The following is a 14,667-nucleotide window of genomic DNA, read 5'->3' on the forward strand; positions in this document are numbered from 1 at the left end:
AGACCAGCCTGACCAAAATGGTGAAATCCTGTCTCTACTACAAATTAAAAAAAAAAAAAAAAGCCTGATGTGGTGGCACACACCTGTAATCCCAGCTACTGCAGAGGCTGAGGCAGTAGAATCGCTTGAACCCAGGAGGCAGAGGTTGCAGCGAGCTGAGATCTCACCACTGCACTCCAGTATGGGTGATAGAGCAGGACTCCATCTCAAAAAAAAAAAAAAAGGAAGGATTCGTGAATTTGCATGTCATCCTTGCACAGGGACCATGCTAATCTCCGCATCATTCCAATTTTAGTGTATGTGCTGCTGAAGCCAGCACTATATATATATGTTTTTGAGGCGTAGTCTTGCTCTGTCACCCAGGCTGGAGTGCAGTGGCATGATCTTGGCTCACTGCAACTTCTGTCTCCTGGGTTCAAACCATTCTCCTGCCTCAACCTCCTTACAGGCGCACACCACCACGCCCAGCTAATTTTTGTATTTTTAGTAGAGATGGGTTTTACCATTTTGGCCACGCTGGTCTCGAACTCCTGACCTTGTGATCTGCTTATCTTGGCCTCCCAAAATGCTGGGATTACAGGTGTGAGCCATCACACCTGGCCTCTTTCTGTTACTTCTTTGGGGTGTCTCAATGAAATGTCCCCTTCTGAATAAGGTATTCCATGACCACCCTATTTAACTCTTCTTCCTTGTTTCTCTCTTCTCCCTAACATAAATGTACCATTTCAAATTGTGCAACGCATAGCCCAGCACCCATGGCATGAGCCTGTAGTCCCAGCAATTCAGGAGACTGAGGTGGGAGGATCCCTTGAGCCCAGGAATTGAAGTCCAGCCTAGACAACAGAGTAAAACCTCATCTCTAAAAAAGAATATATATCTAGGCCGGGCGCGGTGGCTCAAGCCTGTAATCCCAGCACTTTGGGAGGCCGAGGCGGGCGGATCACAAGGTCAGGAGATCGAGACCACAGTGAAACCCCGTCTCTACTAAAAATACAAAAAATTAGCCGGGCGCGGTGGCGGGCGCCTGTAGTCCTAGCTACTCAGGAGGCTGAGGCAGGAGAATGGCGTGAACCCAGGAGGCGGAGCTTGCAGTGAGCCGAGATCGCGCCACTGCACTCCAGCCTGGGCAACAGCGTGAGACTCCGTCTCAAAAAAAAAAAAAAAAAAAGAATATATATCTTAAACATATATGTAAAAGAATATATATATTCTTTTATATATATTCTTATATATATATTTTATATTCTTTTTTAGAAATATTTTCTTATATCTAAATATATATATACACATATATATAATAAATTATTCAACAAAGTGGAATTGTCCACTAACCTCTTTTTCCATTTTGTTGTTCTCCATAATACTTATCACCTAACCTACTCTATAGTTTTGTTTTTTTTTTTTTTTTGAGATGGAGTCTCGCTCTGTCGCCCAGGCTGGAGTGCAGTGGCGCGATCTCGGCTCACTGCAAGCTCCGCCTCCCGGGTTCACGCCATTCTCCTGCCTCAGCCTCCCGAGTAGCTGGGACTACAGGCGCCCACAACCGCGCCCGGCTAATTTTTTGTATTTTTAGTAGAGACGGGGTTTCACCGTGGTCTCGATCTCCTGACCTTGTGATCCGCCTGCCTCGGCCTCCCAAAGTGCTGGGATTACAGGCGTGAGCCACCGCGCCCGGCCTATAGTTTACTTTTTTTTTTTTTTAAGTGGGGTCTCACTCTGTCACCCACGCTGGAGTGCAGTGGCGAGATCATGCAGCTCACTGCAGTCTTGACCTCCTGGGCTCAATTGATCCTTCAGCCTCAGCTCCTGGAGTAGCTGGGAATACAGGCGCATGCCACCGAGCCCAGCTAATTTTTTATCTCTTTAGAGATGAAGTCTTGCTATGTTGCCCAGGCTGGTCTCAAACTCCTGGCTTCAAGCAATCCTCCTGCCTCTGCCTTCCAAAATGTTGGGATTACTGGTGTAAGCCACCCCTCACTGGCCTCAGTTTACTTATTTTTTTGGTTTATTGTCTGCTTCTGCACATTACCCCACCCCTCCAGCTAGAATGCAAGTTACATGAGGGTAAACATACTTGTCTGTTCTGTTCACTGCATTATCCCCAGTGCTTACAGTAAGTGCCTGGCCCACAATTGGCATTCAATAAATATTAATAGAATAGAATATAAACATTTACAGACATAATTATTCATAATTATAGTCTTTTGTGTGTGTTTTTGAGATGGAGTTTTTGCTCTTGTAGCCCAGGCTAGAGTGCAATGGCACGATCTCGGCTCATTGCAACCTCCTTCTTCCAGGTTCAAGTGATTCTCCTGCCTCAGCCTCCCGCGTAGCTATGATTACAGGCATGCACCAACATGCGTGGCTAATTTTTGTATTTTTAGTAAAGATAGGGTTTCACCATGTTGGCCAGGCTGGTCTGGAACTCCTGACCTCAGGTAATCCATCTGCCTCAGCCTCCCAAAGTGCTAGAATTTCAGGGGTGAGTCACCACGCCTCACCTATAGTCTTATTTTTTTTTAATAAAAAAATGAAATAATGACATATAAATTACTCTGCAACTTACTTTTGTCATTTAACATGCCATTGTTATTTCTCCAGGTGAATGTATGTAGATCTAACATTCTTTTTTTTTTTTGAGACGGAGTTTTGCTCTTGTCTCCCAGGCTGGAGTACAATGGTGTGATCTTGGCTCATGGCAACCTCCTCCTCCTGGGTTCAAGCGATTCTCCTGCCTCAGCCTCCCAAGTAACTGGGATTACAGGTGCCCACCACCATGCCCAGCTAATTTTTGTATTTTTAGTAGAGACGGCAATTCACCATGTTGGCCAGGCTGGTCTCGAACTCCTGACCTCAGGTGATCTGCCTGCTTCGGTCTCCCAAAGTACTGGGATTACAAGTGTGAGCCACTGCGCTCAGCCTAGTTGCATATTATTCCACAGTCTAGATGTACAATAATGTATTAACTCATTCCCCTATTGACAGATGTTATTTCTGGCCATTGTAAACAATTCTGTAATAAGCATTCTTAAATATGTATCATTAGGTATTGGACTGTGTTTTTATTTCTCTAGGAGAGGGTATATCCATGTTTAGTTTTACAGGATATTGCCAGAATACTTTCCAAAAGACTGTAACAATTCCAACTTCCACAACATCTAGTCCCTCTATGGCAGCTACCTAGGTTTGTTTTCAAGGTGTTTCACAACCTGGACACAAAATACCTTTCCGATTTTATCTCTATTCTCTTCCATATTTCTTTCTTTGAATTCTGTTTCATGAAATCGATCCCTCAAAGATTTCCTATGTAATCTTTAAGACATTCTGCTAAGTGAAATAAGCTAGATGCAAACAGAAAAATATTGTATGATTCCATTTTATGAGGTACTAGAATAGTCAATTCATAGAGACAGAAAGTAGAGTAGTGGGCCGGGCGCGGTGGCTCACGCCTGTAATCCCAGCGCTTTGGGAGGCCGAGGTGGGCGGATCACAAGGTCAGGAGATCGAGACCACGGTGAAACCCCGTCTCTACTAAAAATACAAAAAAAATTAGCTGGGCGCGGTTGTGGGCGCCTGTAGTCCCAGCTACTCGGGAGGCTGAGGCAGGAGAATGGCGTGAACCCGGGAGGCGGAGCTTGCAGTGAGCCGAGATCGCGCCACTGCACTCCAGCCTGGGCTACAGAGCGAGACTCCGTCTCAAAAAAAAAAAAAAAAAAAAAAAAAGAAAGTAGAGTAGTGGTTACCAGCTGCTGGGCACAGGAAATAATAGAGGTTATTGGTTTTTAAATTTATTTTAATTTAATGAATGAATGAATTAATTAATTTTTGGTCTCGAACTTCTGGCCTCAAGCCATCCACCCGTCTTGGCCTTCCAAGTCCTGTGATTATAGTCATGAGCCACAGCACCTGGTCAATCATAGAATTTTAATGTTAGGTAGGGCCCAGCCGGGCGTGGTGGCTCATGCCTGTAATTCCAGCACTTTGGGAGGCCGAGGCAGTCAGATCACCTGAGGTCGGGAGTTCGAGACCAACCTGACCAACATGGAGAAACCCTGTCTCTACTAAAAAAAATACAAAATTAGCCAGGCCTGGTGGCGCATGCCTGTAATCCCAGCTACTCGGGAGGCTGAGGCAGGAGAATCGCTTGAACCCGGGAAGCGGAGGTTGCAGTGAGCCAACAGCGTGCCATTGCACTCCAGCCTGGGCAACAAGAGCGAGACTCCATCTCAAAAAAGAAAAAAAAAAAAAAAAGGTAGGGCCCTAGAAAGCTCTGGTCTGAACCTCTCCCCTTTCCAGAAGTGACAACTATAGCCCATCCAGAGAGGGTACAGAGACTTGCAGAGTTATTTCACTGATTAAAGCAAAGTCACAACAATAACTAATGTCTCTAATTCAGTCAACTGTCTTCCCCACACAGCACAATTACCCCAACAGGCTGGAGAACTAAGAATAAAGAGATCTTCTGGAACAATATCTGACTTAACATTTGTCAGTTACTCCACAGAAAAAAGAGCCAACCATCCCCATGAACCAATCATACCACAGTTTTCCTCCCTATGGTCTTTGTAGAATATCTGGCACCGATGTAGAGTCCTTGAGGTAGGACTGGGATGCAAGAGAGGCAGTACAACAAATTAGAGGAGTGGACTTTGTATAAAAACGTGGTTTAGAGTCTCCTGTGCTCAAACATATGGCGCTAAAATAGTTCTATAGCCTTAAGCAAATTATTTGCTCTAAGCTCCACATTGCTCATCTGTAAAATGGGTTTAATAATCTACCTCGTAAGGATTTTTTTTTTTTTTTTTTTTTTTTGAGACGGAGTCTCACTGTCACCCAGGCTGGAATGCAGTGTGCAGTCTCGGCTCACTGCAACCTCTGCCCTCCGAGTTCAAGAGATTCTCCTGCCTCAGCTTCCCAAGTAGGTGGGATTATAGGTGCCTGCCACTGTGCCCAGCTAATTTTTTGTATTTTTAATAGAGACGGGGTTTCACCATCTTGGCCATGCTGGTCTTGAACTCCTGACCTCATGATTCACCCGCCTCGGCCTCCCAAAGTGCTGAGATTACAGGTGTGAGCCACCGCTCCCAGCCAGGATTTTTTTTTTCCGAGATGGAGTTTCGCTCTTGTTGCTGAGGCTGAAGTGCAATGGCAGGATCTCAGCTCATTGCAACCTCCGCCTCCTGGGTTCAAGCGATTCTCCTGCCTTAGCCTCCAGAGTAGCTGGGATTACAGGTGCCTGCCACCACACCCAGCTAATTTTTGTATTTTTAATAGAGATGGGGTTTCACCGTGTTGGCTAATCTGGTCTTGAACTTCTGACCTCAGGTGATCTGCCCGCCTCGGCCTCCCAAAGTGCTGGGATTACAGGCGTGAGCCACCACGCCCAGCTACTTCATAAGGATTTAAAAAAATGTATTAAATAATGTATTTAAAGATTTAGCGCCGTGCCTGGCACATAATAAGTGGTCAGTAAATGTTAGTATTATCATTAAACTGCCAAGCCAATGACAACCCACTGACTGTGATGCCAGGCACAGTAAATGTTTGAACAACTCTCCTTGAGGAATAAAAGGACAAGCCTTCAGCCTTCACTTCTTCCAGATATAAGGCTTAACACCTGGGATTCCACCAGAAATTCACCTTCCTTCATAGTACACTGTAGCTCTATAATTTGCATTGTATTATTTTTTATTTTATCTTATTTTTATATATAGACTGGGTCTCACTGTGTTGTCCAGGCTGGAATGCAGTGGCTATTCACAGGCACAATCACTGTGTGCTACAGCCTCAAACTCCTGGGCTCAAGCATCCTCCTGCCTCAGCCCCTGGGGTAACTGGTACTACAGGCACATGCCACTGGGCCCTTGTATTGTATTGTTTTATATGTTTCTTTGATTCTGCTCCGACTATTAGAAAAATTCCTGGGTGGCTGGGCGTGGTGGCTTATGCCTGTAATCCCAGCACTTTGGGAGGCCAAGGTGGGTGGATCATCTGAGATCCGGAGTTGGAGACCAGCCTGGCCAATATGGCAAAACTCCGTCTCTACTAAAAGTACAAAAATTAGCCAGGGGTGGTGGGCGCCTGTAATCCCAGCTACACCGGAGGCTGAGGCGGCAGGGAGAATCGCTTGAAACTGGGAGGCAGAGGTTACAGTGAGCCAAGATCACACCACTGCACTCCAGCCTGGGAGACAGAGAGAGACTCCATCTCAAAAAAAAAAAAAAAAAAAGAAAAAGAAAGAAAAAGAAAAATTCCTGGATAAGTCTGGAATCTCTTCTTGGAGAGCTCCTAAGGACATAATTTTCAGAGATGAGGGAAAAAAATCCCTGAGGGATAATTAAGGCAATAGGTATCCCTGCCCTAAGAGGAGTCAGGGATCAGGAAACCAAGAGATAGGGGAAAGCCAAGCTTCATCAAAACCATTCCCTATTGTGAAATCGTTGCATTCAGTAAACTTCTCTTTTCTCATTTTGCAACGGCTCGTTTCTTTCCTTTTCTTTTTCTTTCTTTTTTTTTTTTTTTTTTTTGAGATGGAGTTTTGCTCTTGTTGCCCAGGCTGGAGTGCAATGACGTGATCTTGGCTCACCGCAACCTCGGCCTCCTGGGTTCAAGAGAGTTTCCTGGCTCAGCCTCCCGAGTAGCTGGGATTATAGGCATGCTCTACCACGCCCGGCTAATTTTGTATTTTTTTTTTTTTAGTAGATACGGGGTTTCTCCATGTTGGTCAGGTTGGTCTCGAACTCCCGACCTCCGATGATTTGCTCACCTCGGCCTCCCAAAGTGCTGAGATTACAGGCTTGAGCCACCGCGCCCAGCCACAACGGCTTGTTTCTATTGGAAAACCCCAGACCTTACTCCCTATAACCCTCCCTTATTCTAATCCCTTTCCCCGTTTGTCCCCCCAACTCCATCTCCAAAGACGATTGAGCCAAAGTTAGCTTTTACAAACTCTGACTTCTCATGTTCCTCAGGCCCAGCAAAGCCTGGAACTCCACCTTAGGGAGATTGTTACTGCGACTATCATCTTCTGGCAGTCTTGGTTTATGTAGTTAACATGTTGGGCCTTTCTTGGCTCTACTCTATGGTTGTGCAGACTTTCTGTGAGGATGCTAAAGTGACCCGAGCGAGCCTGAGGGAAGGGCTAGCCACAGAGATCATGGACCTAGGGGGCGCTGAAAATAGGGATTATTAGGGGAGGATCCCTGTTAGGAAGCGTCAGCGTTAAAGGCTAAGGAGACACAGCGCCCCCTAAAGAGAGTGCGGTTTAAAATCGCTAAATCAGGCCGACAATATCACGTGTCCCTGGCCCTACCAATTGAAAATTAACAATCGCTTCCTCCGTTCCCCATGGAAACAACCCCGCCCCACCGACCCTCCCGCCCTAATAAGTCGTGAGGTTTTGGCGTTTTATTGAGTATTCAAACTGACAATCAAACACCTGTGCCTTCTGGTTGGATACTCTGCTTCCGGTAAGCAAGTTAGTACAATAATTGGTCAACAGAGCAAGTCTTACCCAATGATCCTTATCCTAGGCAGGGCCTAATGGGGACGTATGGCCAATCAGCGGTGGCGTTACTTTTGCGGCTCCACGTCGGCACCAGCTGCGGGGCAAGATGGAAGCGCTGATTTTGGTAGGAGCTGGAGGGGCAGCAGAGATGCTGTGCTGTCCACAGGGGCCGGGAGTCAGGGTGCAGCCCGAGTGGGAGACGGGGAAGGAGAGTTCCGGGTAATTCTTGGGGACTGACGGTTCTGCCGACCCTTGGAATAAGTGTGTGGCCTAGTGTAGGAGCTAAAGCCTTGGTTTAGAGTAGGAAGCCCTGCCGGGGAGAGGGCATAGAGTCGATGGAAAGTTAAAGGTAGCACATGGACTCCTTAGGATACACAGACCTGTAAGCGTACTGGATTAGGACTCTTCAGGTTTCCCCTTATTTTTAGCATTGTGGATGATATCCTGATTTTAATTTACCAAAACCACCAAACTAGCCCCATATTATGAGAAAAGAATACAGATGTTTTGTCGTTACAGGCTCCTCCTGGTGGTTTCCCAAGTTTGACTCTCCATTGCTGATTCCCTGCCACATTCTTTCAGGAAACTGTTTTCTCTTGGGTTTCCTATTAATCCCTATTAAATAGGTTTATCATGATAAAGAATCAGTGTTTCATCAAAGTTCTGGGATACCTGATAAAGTTAGCATGGATTGTGGAATATTTTTTCCAGACTCCTTATTCTGTTCTCCTTTTCTCTACCCATTGGACCTTAGGAATTCTTTTTTTTTTTTTTTTTGAGACCGAGCCTTGCTCTGTCGCCTACGCTGGAGTGCACACGTGGCACGATCTTGGCTCACTGCAATCTCCGCCTCCCGGGTTCGAGCTATTCTCCTGCCTCAGTCTCTTGAATAGTTGGGACTATAGGCGCGTGCCACCATGCCCGGCTAATTTTTTTTTGTATTTTTAGTAGAGACGTGGTTTTACCATGTTGGCCAGGCTGGTTTCGAACTCCTGACCTCAAGTGATCCGCCGGCCTCGGCCTTCCAAAGTGCTGGGATTACAGGCGTGAGCCATCGCGCCTGGCCAGGAATTATTTTATTTTATTTATTTATTTATTTATGAGACGGAGCCTCGCTCTGTCGCCTAGCCTGGAGTGCAGTGGCGCGATCTCGGCTCATTGCAATCGCCGCCTCCCTGGTTCACGCCATTCTCCTGCCTCAGCTTCCCGAGTAGCTGGGACTACAGGCGCCTGCCACCATGCCTGGCTAATTTTTTGTATTTTTCTTTTTTTTTTTTTTTGAGACGGAGTCTCGCTCTGTCGCCCAGGCTGGAGCGCAGTGGCCGGATCTCAGCTCACTGCAAGCTCCGCCTCCCGGGTTTACGCCATTCTCCTGCCTCAGCCTCCCGAGTAGCTGGGACTACAGGCTCCCACCACCTCGCCCGGCTAGTTTTTTGTATTTTTTTTTAGTAGAGATGGGGTTTCACCGTGTTAGCCAGGATGGTCTCGATCTCTTGACCCCGTGATCCGCCCGTCTCGGCCTCCCAAAGTGCTGGGATTACAGGCGTGAGCCACCGCGCCTGGCCAGGGATTCTCATTGTATGATCTAGGATGCTAATTTCTCCCTTTCTGGTTACATGAGAATTGTGGTCGCTACAAGGAGTGTATTAGCCCTCTTGTCCATATGATGCTTTATGCTTGTTCTAACAAATAAAATACCTGTTACCCCTTATTTAGAACTGAACCAGATAATTTCTCTCAAAAGTGCCCTATTTTGCGATTTGGAGGGGTGTGTGTGTGTGTATGTGTGTGTGTGTGTAGGTAGGTAGGTAGGTAGTTAATGTAGGAATTTAACTCCCAGCCTCCTTCGTTAATTGGCTCGAACTCCAGGCCTCTTTCCAAAGAAGCTTGTCTTTTATTTTCCTTTAGATCTCCTATGCATACATATTCAGATCCTCGTCAGATAAAAGAATAACAGTTTTTAATTCCTCTCTTTCAGCATGTTAAAGACAGATAATTCCGACCATCCTGGCTAACACGGTGAAACCCCGTCTCTACTAAAAAATACAAAAAACTAGCCGGGCGAGGTGGCGGGCGCCTGTGGTCCCAGCTACTCCGGAAGCTGAGGCAGGAGAATGGCGTAAACCCGGGAGGCGGAGCTTGCAGTGAGCTGAGATCCGGCCACTGCACTCCAGCCTGGGCCACAGAGCCAGACTCAGTCTCAAAAAAAAAAAAAAAAAAGAGACAGATAATTCCTTATGTCAGTTGGTCAAATATAGGTAAAAAGCTTAAAATCTGAGTAGTTTTAAATATTTTCTGTACCAGGCAGTTAACAAATATTCTTTTTTTTTTTTTGAGATAGAGTCTGGCTGTGTTACTCAGGCTGGAGTGCAGTGGTACTATCTTGGCTCACTGCAACCTCCGTCTCCCAGAATCAAGCAATTCTCGTGCTTCAGCCTCCCGCGTAGCTGGAATTACAGGCACGTGCCACCATGCCCAGCTAATTTTTGTATTTTCAGTAGAGACGGTTTCACCATGTTTGCCAGGCTGGTCTGGTCTTGAACTCCTGACCTCAAGTGATCTGCTGCCTTGGCCTCCCAAAGTGCTGGGATTACAGGTGTGAGCCACTGCACCTGCCCAGTTAGCAAGTATTTTTTTTTTTGTTTTTGTTTTTGTTTTGGAGACAGAGTCTCACTGTGTCATCCAGCCTGGAGTACAGTGCTGTGATCTCAGCTCACTGCAACCTCTGCCTCCCGGGTTGAAGCAATTTCTCCTGCCTGAGCCTCCCGAGTAGCTGGGACTACAGGCACACACTGCCACGCCTGGCTAATTTTTTTGTATTTTAGTAGAGACGGTTTCACTGTGTTGCCCAGGCTGGTCTTGAACTCTTGAGCTCAGGCAGTCTGCCTGCCTCAGCCCCCTAAAATGCTAGGATTACAGGAGTGAGCCACTGTGCCCAGCAGCAAGTATTCTTTTTTTTTTTTTTTTTTTTTGAGACAGAGTCTCACTCTGTCGCCCAGGCTGAAGTGCAGTGGCGTGATCTCAGCTCACTGCAAGCTTCGCCTCCCAGGTTCATGCCATTCTCCTGCCTCAGCCTCCCGAGTAGCTGGGACTACAGGCGCCCACCACCACACCCAGCTAATTTTTTGTAGTTTTAGTAGAGATGGGGTTTCACCATGCTAGCCAGGATGGTCTCGATTTCCTGACCTCGTGATCCGCCTGCCTCAGCCTCCCACAGTGCTGGGATTACAGATGTGAGCCACCGTGCCTGGCCACTGGCAGCAGATATTCTTAAGTAAGAGATTGAATTCAGTGGCTCACGCCTGTAATCCCAGCACTATGAGAGGCTGAGGCAGGAGGATCTCTTGAGCCCAGAAGTTTGAGGCTGCAGTGAGCTATGATTGTGCCACTGCACTCCAGCCTGGGTGACAAAGCCAGACCCAGTCTCTTAAAAAAATAAGAATAAAAAACTTGCCCCCAAACCCAATTAACAGACTAGGATAGATTCTAGGGAATTGGTTTCTTTGGAAGTTTTTATTTATTTATTTATTTATTTATTTATTTATTTATTTATTTTTTGAGACGGAGTCTCGCTCTGTTGCCCAGGCTGGAGTGCAGTGGCCGGATCTCAGCTCACTGCAAGCTCCGCCTCCCAGGTTCACGCCATTCTCCTGCCTCAGCCTCCCAAGTAGCTGGGACTACAGGCACCTGCCACCTTGCCCAGCTAGTTTTTTGTATTTTTTAGTAGAGACGGGGTTTCACCGTGTTAACCAGGATGGTCTTGATCTCCTGACCTCATGATCCACCCGCCTCGGCCTCCCAAAGTGCTGGGATTACAGGGTTGAGCCACTGCGCCCGGCCTCTTTGGAAATTTTTAGACTTACCTATGTATATTTAGAAGGGAGCCTGTTTAAAGGTAAAGGAATGAGGAAGATAATACTTGGGGAGCCCTTTTAACAATGGGCCTGTGTGTAATGGGTAAGTTGGGGGAGTTATATGTGAAAGTATCTCTGTCAGGCGCAGTGCAGTGGTTCACGCCTGTAATCCCAGCACTTTGGGAGGCCGAGGCAGGTGGATCACGAGGTCAAGAGATGGAGACCATCCTGGCCAACATAGTGAAACCCTGTCTCTACTAAAAATACAAAAATTAACTGGGCATGGTGGTGTGTGCCTGTAGTCCCAGCTACCTGGGAGACTGAGGCAGGAGAATCGCTTGAACCAGGGAGGCAGAGGTTGCAGTGAGCTGAGATGGTGCCACTGCACTCCAGCCCGGGCGACAGTGTGATACTCCATCTCAAAAAAAAAAAAAGACCAGGCACGGTGGCTCACGCCTGTAATCCCAGCACTTTGGGAGGCCGAGGTGGGTGGATCACGAGGTCAGGAGTTCGAGACCAGCCTGACCAACATGGTGAAACCTGGTCTCTACTAAAAATACAAAATTTAGCCGGGCGTAGTGGCAGACGCCTGTAATCCCAGCTACTCAGGAAGCTGAGGCAAGAGAATCACTTAAACCTGGGAGGCAGAGGTTGCAGTGAACCGAGATTGTGTCACTGCACTCCAGCCTGGGCGCCAGAGCAAGACTCCGTCTCAAAAAAAAAAAAAAAAAGAAGAAGAAAAAGTCTCTCTGTCACATTTCTCTTCCCTTAGTTCTCTGTCTCTGCCTCCTCAGTGAAGTCTGTTTCAGCCTGCTTCTACCTTATTCTTCTGCTTTAATCTATGCCTAATAGGCTGCATTGACAGATCGCTGCTAACTTGGTCAGGTAACCCTGGACTTTGCTTTTAAAACCACACTGATTCTTTGTTATGGCAAACCTATGTAGTGCTGTTAGGGACAATCTGATCAAAGCATATTCTTTTGTCCTTACCTCTACAAGGTACATACATAGCTGCAGGATGTTGAGAAAAAGGGACGGGTAAGATACAGGGGGTCAAGAAGAACTGTTGATCAAAGTTGCATTGATTGTGGAATTTCTAAATAACAATAGTCTCCCTTCGTTTAGGTACTTTACAATGGGTCACATTTCTTTCTTGAATTAAGTAATCCAGCTATAGCTTTCAAGCAGATTTGTCGAATCTCTCTTGGGTTTCCTTAGGCTCTAAGGAAAGAGACCCTTTCGTCTCTTTTAGTTCCCAGTACTTAATAATAGTGATCTCAGCCTACATCTTTGGACTTGGCTTCTTCTCTCTTGCTGTTTCTGCTGGGGCTCCCTTTTTGAGTTGCAAATGGAGAGGATCTCTGCAGGTCACCATTCTCCATTAATAACCTATGGAATCTTAAAGATAAGGATTTCCCCTTCCTCCTTCCCTCTTTACTTTTTTTCTTTAAAGCTGAATTACTGGGCTGGGCTTGGTGGCTCACGCCTGTAATCCCAAGGTGAGTGGATCACCTGAGGTCAGGAGTTCAAGACCAACCTGACCAACGTGGTGAAACCCCGTCTCTACTAAAAATACAAAAATTAGCTGGGCCTGGTGGCATGCGCCTGTAATCCCAGCTACACGAGAGGCTGAGGCAGGAGATTCGCTTGAACCTGGGAGGCGGAGGTTGCAGTGAGCCGAGGGGCCATTGCCTGGGCAAAAAGTGAAACTCTGTCTCAAAAAACAAACAAACAAAAAAACTGAATTCTGTATCGGTTTAGATCTTTAAATCTTTGTTCATAGGTTTTATTTTTCCTAATCCTCTCTGGATTCACTTTCAGAGTGCTTCTCCAGTGCTTTACAGACTAGACTTCTAATTCTGTAATTTCTCTTACCTTAATATTTTAAAACCATGACCAAATCCCAAATTCTAAGCCTCATGCAAAAATCAGGCCATCCAAAGTGCACAAGGATATGAGTATATATGGAGGAGGAAACTATGCGGAATACGTCAATGACTTTAAAGGTTGATATTGCTCCTTGGCCTTCGCTTCCTGAATCATCTTAATGGGGCTTTTGTTAAATTCCTTTGGCACTAACAGTAGAGGTACTTGGCCTAAATGCCCCCCTCCCCCTGCTCTGGGCAAAGGTATCAATTACATTAAGCCCCTAAAGCACTCCCATCTCGTTCCTGGCAGTCCCTTGTGCCCCTCTCCCAGCTGCGTCCTTGCTGGTGCCTGGCCCCTCCATTTCGTTAGGAGAAGCAATCTCCTCGTTCCTGCGCTGTGGAGATATATTTCTCAGCTAGGGCGCGAGCTGTGCCAGCACTGCCCCCGGTGAGGTCCCTGGCAGCAATAAAAATTTTTATTGTGATTATGTTGGTGTCGGGGTGTCCATCTGGGTTATTGCACACCTAGTTTAATTGATTGAAGTTTAATTTATTGACACTTCAAATTAAATGATCAGAATAAACTGTGCTGTTACTCTGGCCGGCTTGTTTTAATGGTTGATTGCTGGAAGCAGACCTCGGCTTGAACTAAAACCCCCAAAGAGCAATTGATGCTGCTTCTAACTCTCCCCATGTCTTGCCCTCCAAGAAGACCTTGTTATAGATTTCCGACGTATTTATATATATTTTTCCCTCTCCTTCACAGTGGTGGGAAAGAGTTGGTCCCTGGCAAGGTATAAATTATATCAAAGATCTAGGGGAGCTGTCACATGGTCAGAAGAGGAGGGGGCCTCCATGTGAAGAAAACCAGACCCTTGAGAAGCTAGGTCAGCCTTGGGAGGCAGAGGATGAATGCAATTATCCAGGTATTTGAGGGAGCCTAGTGGCAGGTTTAGGGTCTTTTTTATGTAGATACTTGCTGCTGTTTCTTACTTTACTCCATTGACATGACTTGGTTAGAGTCTGGATGTTGACAAGAAAACAGGTTGTGGAAAGGGAAACTAGAGGAGCAAATTAGATGGAGCAGGGATAAAGAATCAGTACCTATGTACCCACTTGTGCTGGAGTAATTAGGAAGAGGAAAGGCAGAGTGCCCAGGGGACAGCTGATGAAGATGGATTGGGAGAATGAGTCCATGCACTTGTAAGATGCTTGTGCTTACAAGGGCCCTCTCACATTCTGTCCTTCCTGTTTCTGGGCAGAATAGGTTTCCTTACATCAGATTATTAGGGGGATCTCTCCTGGCCTTACATTCCCTAGCCTGTGTCACCTCTTCTGGTGTTTGACCACACCCATCTCTTCAGGAAGTCCTTCCTGTTGTGTAATCTAAGTTATATATGCTGCAGATGAAGCCTGCTTTTTTATTCGGCTTTTTATT

General features: G+C 46.4%; 1 protein-coding gene and 1 non-coding gene across 3 annotated transcripts in view; one reads left to right on the forward strand and one right to left on the reverse strand.

Annotated features, from left to right (window-relative positions):
* Nucleotides 1-215: 215 nt before the first annotated feature.
* LOC123567726 (U6 spliceosomal RNA) lies at nucleotides 216-319 on the reverse strand. Its single transcript, XR_006690833.1, has one exon. It is a non-coding gene; the product is annotated as a U6 spliceosomal RNA (small nuclear RNA).
* A 7,215-nt stretch (nucleotides 320-7,534) lies between these two features.
* Nucleotides 7,535-14,667, forward strand: part of COPZ1 (COPI coat complex subunit zeta 1) — a 28,027-nt gene continuing 20,894 nt past the window's right edge. The window contains exon 1 of one of the 2 annotated variants that reach the window (XM_045365402.3): nucleotides 7,535-7,726. In XM_045365402.3, the coding sequence (XP_045221337.1) occupies nucleotides 7,553-7,726 (174 nt within the window). In that variant the 5' untranslated portion in view covers nucleotides 7,535-7,552. The remainder of the gene's footprint in view (nucleotides 7,727-14,667) is intronic. The other variant, XM_045365403.3, reaches the window with a different exon arrangement.

Source organism: Macaca fascicularis, chromosome 11, assembly GCF_037993035.2.
Source record: "Macaca fascicularis isolate 582-1 chromosome 11, T2T-MFA8v1.1".
Classification (NCBI taxonomy): domain Eukaryota; kingdom Metazoa; phylum Chordata; class Mammalia; order Primates; family Cercopithecidae; genus Macaca; species Macaca fascicularis.